At 43.1% G+C, this 10,471-nt stretch overlaps 1 protein-coding gene across 1 annotated transcript in view; it reads right to left on the bottom strand.

Annotated features, from left to right (window-relative positions):
• Window positions 1-1,687: 1,687 nt before the first annotated feature.
• The window catches only part of LOC112260421 (double-stranded RNA-specific editase B2), a 40,574-nt gene continuing 31,790 nt past the window's right edge, over window positions 1,688-10,471 (bottom strand). The window contains exons 4-10 of the mRNA XM_024435509.2: window positions 10,071-10,185; window positions 8,512-8,680; window positions 6,438-6,589; window positions 6,076-6,244; window positions 5,625-5,806; window positions 5,076-5,257; window positions 1,688-3,575 (exon numbers count right to left, since the gene is read on the bottom strand). Of these exons, the coding sequence (XP_024291277.1) occupies window positions 3,393-3,575; window positions 5,076-5,257; window positions 5,625-5,806; window positions 6,076-6,244; window positions 6,438-6,589; window positions 8,512-8,680; window positions 10,071-10,185 (1,152 nt within the window). The 3' untranslated portion in view covers window positions 1,688-3,392. The remainder of the gene's footprint in view (window positions 3,576-5,075; window positions 5,258-5,624; window positions 5,807-6,075; window positions 6,245-6,437; window positions 6,590-8,511; window positions 8,681-10,070; window positions 10,186-10,471) is intronic.

Below are 10,471 nucleotides of genomic sequence, written 5' to 3'. Positions count from 1 at the left end.
ATTGTATGCTCTTTGTGTTGTAGTTCAGCCTTGCTTTGAGTCAGTTGCTAAATTACCATTACATCGCTTCAGGAGTATGAGGATAGTATTTAATTAATTGTTCAGTCTGTTACCACGCAGTTGTCAGAAAACACCCAGTGGCCAATCACTATACCCTGCCTTCACGTACATGTCTACCTCAAATATCCTATACCCCTGCACATTGATCTGGTACTGGTACTCCCTGTATATAGCTCCACATTGACCTGGTACTCTGTATATAGCTCCACATTGATCTGGTACTCGCTGTATATAGCTCCACATTGATCTGGTACTGGTACTCCCTGTATGTAGCTCCACATTGATCTGGTACTGATACTCCCTGTATATAGCTCCACATTTATCTGGTACTCCCTGTATATAGCTCCACATTGACCTGGTACTCTGTATATAGCTCCACATTGATCTGGTACTCCCTGTATATAGCTCCACATTGATCTGGTACTGGTACTCCCTGTATGTAGCTCCACATTGATCTGGTACTGATACTCCCTGTATATAGCTCCACATTTATCTGGTACTCCCTGTATATAGCTCCACATTGATCTGGTACTGGTACTCCCTGTATGTAGCTCCACATTGATCTGGTACTGATACTCCCTGTATATAGCTCCACATGTATCTGATACTCCCTGTATATAGCTCCACATTGATCTGGTACTGGTACTCCCTGTATGTAGCTCCACATTTATCTGGTACTGGTACTCCCTGTATGTAGCTCCACATTTATCTGGTACTGGTACTCCCTGTATATAGCTCCACATTGATCTGGTACTGCTACTCCCTGTATATAGCTCCACATTGATCTGGTACTGGTACTCCCTGTATATAGCTCCACATTGATCTGGTACTGGTACTCCCTGTATGTAGCTCCACATTGATCTGGTACTGGTACTCCCTGTATATAGCTCCACATTGATCTGGTACTGGTACTCCCTGTATATAGCTCCACATTGATCTGGTACTGGTACTCCTGTATATAGCTCCACATTGATCTGGTACTGGTACTCCCTGTATGTAGCTCCACATTTGATCTGGTACTGGTACTCCCTGTATATAGCTCCACATTGATCTGGTACTGGTACTCCCTGTATGTAGCTCCACATTGATCTGGTACTGGTACTCCCTGTATGTAGCTCCACATTTGATCTGGTACTGGTACTCCCTGTATATAGCTCCACATTGATCTGGTACTGGTACTCCCTGTATGTAGCTCCACATTGATCTGGTACTGGTACTCCCTGTATGTAGCTCCACATTTATCTGGTACTGGTACTCCCTAAATATAGTTCCATTCTTGTGTAGTTTATGCCTCTTGTGTTACTATTTTTCTTTGTATTATTGTTTAACTCTGCGTCATTGGGAAGGGCTCGTAAGCAAGCATTGCACGGTTAAGTCTACACCCGTTGTACTCTGCGCATGTGAAAAATACAATTTGATTTGGAAAACTGGCAAAGACCAAGTGGAGGATTCTAAAAATGCTAATTTACTGCCTTTTAATAAAAATAGTAATGACTATTTTACATTTGACATTCAATGATATTGATACAAAATACTTTGACATTACTATTTGCATTGTCGTTTTAGTCTGTGAGATGGTGTTGTGCAGAGATGTCTTTTGTGTAGAAATATATATCTAGCAATAAAGTTGCTTGCAGAAAGAGGAAATACATTCATTAATTTAAATTAGCTATATGACATGTCTATATGTGCAATTGTAATGTAGATAAAATAAAATAAAAATGAGTAAATTACTGTCAACTTGAAATGTACTCTTTAAGCCACTAGATGTCACTGCTCTTTCATGTTTCTCATGGCCAGTTTCACATACTATAGCCAGTCACATACTATGGTCTACTGACTCCCCAGTACTACAATGACAATTTTCTCTCAAAACTATTTAATAACATTCAATGTAAAAAATGAACAAGACAATACATGACAGAATGGTTGAAAGGGAATATCGTTTGCATTGTAAGGAGACACCAAAAATAAGGGGAGCTCAACAGGTGTGGGTGACGGATTACTAAAGGGGAAATGGGATCATCTTTGGGCTACTATTGTTATATGATTGCACAGAGGAGGCGGAATGAAAGCAGGACTACAAATTCATTATAGATAAGCAAATAGTGCACAGAAGCAATCCAGGGAACTTTAGCTAGGCAAATTTCCTCACACACTCACCTCACACTGCCAAAATAAAGGAAACCCCAACACAAGAAATGCCATAATTTGCTGGTGGTAAACGCTGTCTCAGGTGCTGCTCCAGAATCTCCCATAATTGTTCAATTGGGTTGAGATCTGGTGACTGAGATGGCCATGGCATATGGTTTACATTGTTTTCATGCTCATCAAACAATTCAGTAACCACTCGTGCCCTGTGCATTGTCATCCAATAGGGTCTTCATGGGTGTACCCGAAAACAAATACCCGATACCCGACCGCGGTCCAGAATTATAACTTTTCCCTTGGGTCCTGTTTGATTGTCATCGGGTTTGGGTCTAGGTACTACAGCCGATAGACCCACGTTGACCCGAATGGCTCTTCATAGCCTATAGCATATTATTTTACACTTATAATGTGAGTTTATTGACTTTACAGAAGGCCTAGCCAACATATAAAGGCCTATTTGTTAACCAGAAGAGCAACTTAGTTGCAAATTTAAAAAAATATCTCTCTGGTCCAATCAGGGGTCTGGTCTAGATCCAGAACTGTTAGGGTACAGGTCAGGTCTAGGTCTGGGTGTTGTCGGGTCCATTTATGCTCGGGTCTGATTGTTGTCAGGTTCGGGTCCCCTTTTAAAAATTCTTTAAATAATTTGTCCATTCGTGTCCATGTCCACATTTTTGGACCTGAGAAGACCTCTAGGGTTTTTCATTGTTGGACATAAACAAAATCATAGAAAGATACATGATCGTATAAAAATGTAAGCAAGGTTTGAAATGACTATGTTTTAGTCAAATAGATCTGTTTTGGGCTTCTTGTGGTCAATTTGCCTAGAAATGATCTGTAATTATGTTCCGCCCCCCTTTTTTTAATTTATTTTTTATTTCACCTTTATTTAGTGCATGGCTGAATCTAGTTGATAATCCATGCTTTCCTCCTCCAGCATTTCTATACATGACCCTAAGCATTATAGAATATTAACGGCTTAATTAACTCGGCTTTCAATATACTTTGTATCCTTCATTTACTCAAATGTTTCCATTATTTTGGCGGGTTACCTGTACATGTGCTCTCCCTATCACGGTAACATTGTGTTATAGGACCTCTATGGTCTTAGTGACCATGATAGGAAGAGCGCATGTGAGTGTGTGTGTGTGTGAGGGAATTGCTTCTTCTATAAGAACCCCTTACACGCTGCTCTGGAAGTGCTCCTGTTCTGGTGGTTTCCTGTTCCAGATGCCCAGGCCTGCCTCCTGCAGTGAGAGGACAAACTTCTGCTTGGCTCTCTGGTAGGCCCCCGCTGTCATCTTAGCTCCACAGTACGTCTTTATGGCCTTCTCGTCACCCAACACTTGTCCTGGCCTGCTCAGCTGAGGAGAGAGACAGCAACAATAGGAAAGGCTTGGGTTAATAAAACACCACCCAGACAGAATAAAAACTAATGAGCCAACCCAAATTGCAAACTTCAACAGCTGGGCTATCTTCCCCCATTTACATCTCACCAAACAAATTAACATTCCACGGGCTTTGCTTTATTTTCTCTCTCCCTCTCTCTCTCTCTCTCTCTCTCTCTCTCTCTCCCTCTCTCTATTCTCTCTCTCTCTCTCTCTCTCTCTCTCTCTCTCTCTGTCCTTTTCTCGTGGCAACAGGTCACAAAACTTGCTGCTGTGATGGCACACTGTGGAATTTCACCCAGTAGATATGGGAGTTTTTCAAAATTGGATTTGTTTTCGAATTCTTTGTGGATCTGTGTAATCTGAGGGAAATATGTCTCTCTAATATGGTCATACATTGGGCAGGAGGTTAGGAAGTGCAGCTCAGTTTCCACCTCATTTTGTGGGCAGTGAGCACATAGCCTGTCTTCTCTTGAGAGCCATGTCTGCCTACGGCGGCCTTTCTCAATAGCAAGGCTATTCTCACTGAGTCTGTACATAGTCAAAGCTTTCTTTAATTTTGGGTCCGTCACAGTGGTCAGGTATTCTGCCGCTGTGTACTCTCTGTGTAGGGCCGAATAGCATTCTAGTTTGCTCTGTTTTTTTGTTAATTCTTTCCAATGTGTCAAGTAATTATCTTTTTGTTTACTCATGATTTGGTTGGGTCTAATTGTCTCTCTCTCTCTTTCTCTCTGTCTCTGTCTCTGCCTCTCTCTCTCTCTCTGACTGTCTCACACATATTTAATGGAGTACAGCCAGGATGTATAGTACATGACTGTTTATTCTTGCATGTGATATTGAGTGCAGGAAGCCTTTTCTGCTATTCAAATGCTTTTCTAAATAATTATGACTCTCTACTGTCATCAAAATGGATCCACTGACATTTGGAACAATGGAACGCACCGGCATACATATTTAATTTCACAGTGGAAATGTAACTGTACTTTAAAAACATATTCATAATGAGGAGTGTTAAATGGAGACAGAAATGCTTGGTGAGCCAGTAGAGTGCAATTGAACAAAGATGGATGGCATCTCTATTGTAAGTTTGGCCTTTTCCACTATCAGCAGTAAGCAAATAGTTTGTTAATACCTCTCTCCTCACTGCAGTAATACGAAAGACCACATGCCTTTAGTTCCAATACATACATTAGAGCTTCTGCTTACAGCATAATGGAAGTATCAATGGATGGCATTGTAAAACAGAAGTATCAAAGTGTGGACTCAGGGTTGCCAGTGTGGGTTGCAGGCAGTGGTGGCTGGTGGCTCAGAGGACAGTCTCACAGTAATGTCTGGAACGGAATTAATGGAACGGAATCCTGTTTGATACCCTTCTATTTTTGCCATTCCAGCTATTACTATGAGCCGTACTTCTCTCACCAGCCTCCACTGGTTCTGGGTAAAGCATACTGAATAGCCCCCCTGTTCATGACTAACCTGGTGGTGTAGTCTCTCCCAACGAGTGAAGAGGGATCTCTTGCAGAGTCTGGATGGTGTCCCTGAGCCTTTCCTCCTGCCTGTAGAGGTATCCAGCACCTCCAGCTCCCCGTCTCCAGCACTCCAGTTCACACTGAACCTGGGGGACTTCCCTGGCTGCCGACCCTCACTGCTGCTGAGGCCTGGAGACCACACAGAGACCAGACTGGGGTCAGGAAGGAGAGCAGAGAGGTACAGGTACGTACTTAACATGCACTCTTCAGATACCACATCATGAGCCAGCACAGAGGCATAGTGGAAGAGACAGGACCACGAGGACCATCTGGAGGAACAAGGTGTTTATCCTTCACGCTCAGGTGGTCCTCAACGTACCTCTCCACCAGGCAAGGTAACAGAATGACCTCATGACCTTTCTTCCTCCTAACATTTCTCTTTGTCAGGTCTCTAAACCTGGGTTACTGCCAAATGACTCCTGGACAAGTAATGGACTAAATACTGTATCTGAAGTAACCATATCATGTTATCATCTCTTAGATCTGGGTGACTTACAGCCGAGGAGTAGGCTGTTGTGTCTATAGGAGGAGGACGTGGGGCTGATGTGCCCCATGCGTCGTGCCATGGTCCTTCCCAGGTGACCCGTGTGGCACAGGCTGCCCACAGTGAGGCTGTGGAGGTACACTGGCTCCACCAGGTGAGACAGGAGAGAGCCCTGGAGACCTAGAACATTCCACCTGGAGATACAAGCAATAAGGCTAGAGATCAGGCAGGACTAGGATCTGCGTCCCAAATGGCACCCTGTTCCCTATATTGTGCACTACTTTTGACCAGAGCCACTGGGTCCTGGTCAAAGTTAGTGCACTATATTGGGAAAAGGGTTCCATTTGAGACACAAGCCTGGAACATTACCATTGGAACAAAGAGAGAGAGACAAGCCCCCATTGTTCAGTATGTTATACGTTTGTGACTCAGTGAAAGTCGTCACTGTCTAGCTGGTGCTCACCTGGCCATTTTATCTGTGCAGGACATGGTGACCGGAGGTTCCCTCGGCAACCCCCTGTCCCATTTCTGATTGGCTCTCCGTACGCTGACAGGAAGTGTACCCTCACCGCCTTCCATCTTCATCCTCAGATGGCAGCGTAACTTCCTTACAAATCTGTGCCAGCTGTGGTCTGAGGGAGTAGACAACTGATGCAGCACCAACAAATGCAAACCTGCTCTATGAACCACAGTACAGGCAAATCCTTTTAAAGTAGAGCATTTTAAAACCTTGGTTTAATGTAACTGTAGATTCTGCTTAATTCAGTCTTGTCGACTGCGAGTATGAATGATATAAAGTGAAATAAAAATGTTGACATTTCTTACGTGTAGCTGTTACCTCGTAGGGGCAATTGAGGCGTGCGTCCCCACAGGGCGATGAGCTCACATACATATGGAACAGAATACCATCTCTCAGTCTGTACCCAGACTCTTTGTCTCGCACAAAGATGGACTGCTCCAAACTGTCTGGCTGGTTACTAATAAAGGAAATGATGTTGTTCTGATCATTCTGAGTATGAACTTTCAAATAAATTGTCACAAGTTGCCTAATCACCCAGATACATCTACACTATATACACAAAAGTATGTGGACACCCCTTCAAATTAGTGGATTCGGTTATTTCAGACACTACCGTTGCTGACAAGTGTATAAAATCAAAAACACCCATGCAATCTCCATAGACAAACCTTGCCAGTAGAATGGCCTTACTGAAGAGCTCAGTGACTTTCAATGTGGCACAGTCATGGGATGTCACCTTTCCAACAAGTTAGTTTGTCAAATTTCCACCCTGCTAGAGCTGCTCCGGTCAACTGCAAGTGTTGTCATTGTGAAGTGGAAACGTCTAGGAGCAACAACGGCTCAGCCGCGAAGTGGTAGGCCACACAGCTTCAGAGAACAGGACCGCAGAGTGCTGAAGCATGTAGCGAGTAAAAATCATCTGTCCTTGGATGCAACACTCACTACCAAGTTCCAAACTACCTCTGGAAGTAACGTCAGCAATAGAACTGTTAGTCGGGAGCTTCATGAAATGGGTTTGTGGAAGTGTGTTCTCTGGAGTGATGAATCACGCTTCACCATCTGGCATTCCGACGGACGAATCTGGGTTTGTTGGATGCCAGGAGAACGCTACCTGCCTCGATTCATAGTGCCAACTGTAAAGTTTGGTGGAGGAAGAATAATGGTCTGGGGTTGTTTTTCATGGTTTGGTCTAGGCCCCTTCGTTCCAGTGATGGGAAATCGTAACACTACAGCATACAATGACATTCTACACCATTTTGTGCATCCAACTTTGTGGCAACAGTTTGGGGAAGGCCTTTCCTGTTTCAGCATGACAATGTCCCTGTGCCCAAGCAAGGTTAATACAGAAATGGTTTGTCGATATCGGTGTGGAAGAACTTGACTGGCCTGCACAGAGCCCTGACCTCAACCCCATCGAAAACCTTTGGGATGAATTGAAATGCCGACTGCGAAACAGGCCTAATTGTTCAACATCAGTTGCTGCAAGTCCATGCAGCAATGTTCCAACATCTAGTGGAAAGCCTTACCAGAAGAGGGGAGGCTGCTATAGCAGCAAACTCCAACTCCATATTAATGCCCATGATTTTGGAATGAGATGTTCGACGAGTAGGTGTCCACATGCTTTTGGTCATGTAGTGTATTTTGAGATGAAAAGGGTGTTTTATGTTAAACATTTCTATACTTCAATCATCCTTGTGCACTTGACGTTGATGGGAACACGTTTAGTTATTCAAGGCTTTTGTGTTAATGTGTTAATCGATGTGTTAATCAAGAATCAAAATTGATTCTTGAGTGATGGGGAACGGGTATAAAATAACATTTACAAGTGGCTCTTTTTAAAATGGAACCAAAATATCAGTGCAGATAGGTAACAGCTGATATAAAACGTTTCACTTGCAACTTCAATGTAAAAGTATACAAGCAAAAGATTCTTCAACTTCGTCCTCACGGTTGAGGACTTGTCCCAAATGGCACCCTATTCCCTTTATAGTGCACAAATTTTTACCAGAGCACAGAACCCTGTTCAAAAGTAGTGCACTATATAGGAAATATGGTATATTACAGTACAGTATATAGTATATAATTAAGCAATAAGGGCCGAGGAGTGTGGTATATGGCCAATATACAACGGCTAAGGGCTGTTCTTACATATTACGCAACACGGAGTGCCTGGACACAGCCCTTAGCCGTGGTATATTGGCCATATACCACAAACCCCCAAGGCGCCTTATTGCTAATATAAACTGGTTACCAATGTAATTAGATCAGTAAATAGAAATGTTTTGTCATACCCGTGGTATATGGTCTGATATGCCATGGCTGTCGTCCAATCAGCATTCAGGGCACAAACCACCCAGTTTATAATATACAGTATATTACCAGAGGAAGAGCTCCAGTTGGGTGTAGAGAAAGCGGAGGAAAGCCCTCCTTGTGATGACCTCAGCATGGCAGTCATTAACCGTCCATCCCTGGTCACTGACACACACTCCACTGAAACACTTGGTCCCTGTCCCCAGAGACACCACCTGGCCTCGCCTAACGTCAAAACCTGGGCAGGGGACAATACACAATATTTCTTACTAACCAACATCAAACAAAACTGCACAGTACACTTATACAACAGATTTGAGAGTGTTGTCCGTGTCCCAAATGGTACCCTATTCCCTACATAATGCCTTTTTTTATTACTACTTTGGAGCCCATGGGTCCTGGCCAAAAGTAGTGCACTGCATAGGGAATAGAATAGGGTGCATGACAACGGTTGTCTTTTGGGATATCAGTTACAGTAATTTGGCCTCAAACAGGAAATGTCCTTACAAACAACTTCATCTAATTACATTTTTTTATTTATCCTTTATTTAACTAGACAAGTCAGTTAAGAACAAATTCTTATTTTACAATGACGTCCTACCCTGGTCAAACCTTCCCCTAACCCGACACTGGGCCAATTGTGCGCCACCCTATAGGACTCCCGATCACGGCTGGTTGAGATACAGCCTGGGATTGAACCAGGGTCTGTAGTGACGCCACTAGCACGGAGATGCTGGGCCTTAGACCGCTGCGCCCCTCAGGAGCCCAAAATTTAAATTTCACTGTAATAGACTAAGATGGCTAAATAAATTATTCTGAGTAAGAAATGACTAATGGGACAGAATATAACACACCAGTATCCTACTATTTGATGTATTTATTTAACCTTTATTTACCCAGGTAAGACCCAACAGCTATGTTGTTGTCTTACCACAGCACCTCATGAAATATTTGCAAAAAATGTAATGACTGTCTTATCTCATCAATGGTATAAAGTTGCATCTTGTGTTGCTGAGCAAGCTGAGCAACTGCTTATTTTCTTGTGAGGTATTCTATATGAATGAAAGTCTGGGAGGGATTCCTATTGGATTCACTGCCTTTTGGGACGGCAATACCTGTGATATACCTGTGCCCATAGCAATAAAATGAATAGAACTCCTTGCAATTCTATGGTTTTGCCCACTCTCTCATCTTAGTTATTCTGTAAGATCCAAGGAGCTCTACTGTCTAATGAGAGTTTCCTAGATTTTCAGGTTTGCGAATAACCAAACCATGCTGGCTTCAACTGAAGGCACTAATATACACTCTCAGTTGACTGGCATACTGTTGATGTGGGAATGACACATGCAGGCCTATAAAGGCCTGTATTCAAAGGCATTTGAATCATTTACGACGTATCATACATTTTGATGCTGGTATCTACAGTTGTATTAAAGAGAGATCCACCCTTTCTCTTTCATTTTGACTTGTAAAATATTTAAATGTCAATGAAAAGTGTAATTATGGTTGCCTTCCAAACGGCACCCTGTTCCCTATATAATGCAATACTTGACCCGAGCTGGTTAAAATTAGAGTACTAATATACGTACAGGGAATAGGGTTCCGTTTGGACGGAGTCCATCGCCTACCTCTGGTCATTACGATGCCTGCCAGTACTTTGTGACGGGTGTGGGAGGCAGGGCAGTAACAGTCTAGCTGACTGTGTTTCTCTCTCACCAAGTGGAAGATTGACTCTGCAAAGCACTGCAATCACATACGTTAACGGATGACTTCCTAATCAAACAGGCAATGGTCAAGATAACAGCTGTATTCACATCTACATAAACAGACAGTAGAGCAAACAAACGTTTGCCCGCTAGTTGTTAAGTCAATATCACAGTCACCAAAACAACCAGATAATAGTTGCCATGCGTCATCAGGTGTGGTGGACGTGCCGCAAGCCTGCGTCCCATATGGGTTTTGGTCAAAAGTAGTGCATTACATAGGAAATAGTGTGTCATTTGGGAAGCACACTGTGGCAGTGCTTTCA

Source organism: Oncorhynchus tshawytscha, linkage group LG10, assembly GCF_018296145.1.
Source record: "Oncorhynchus tshawytscha isolate Ot180627B linkage group LG10, Otsh_v2.0, whole genome shotgun sequence".
NCBI classification, from domain to species: domain Eukaryota; kingdom Metazoa; phylum Chordata; class Actinopteri; order Salmoniformes; family Salmonidae; genus Oncorhynchus; species Oncorhynchus tshawytscha.
The sequence above is the reverse complement of the archived record's forward strand: the minus strand, read 5'-3'. Positions and strand labels throughout refer to the sequence as shown.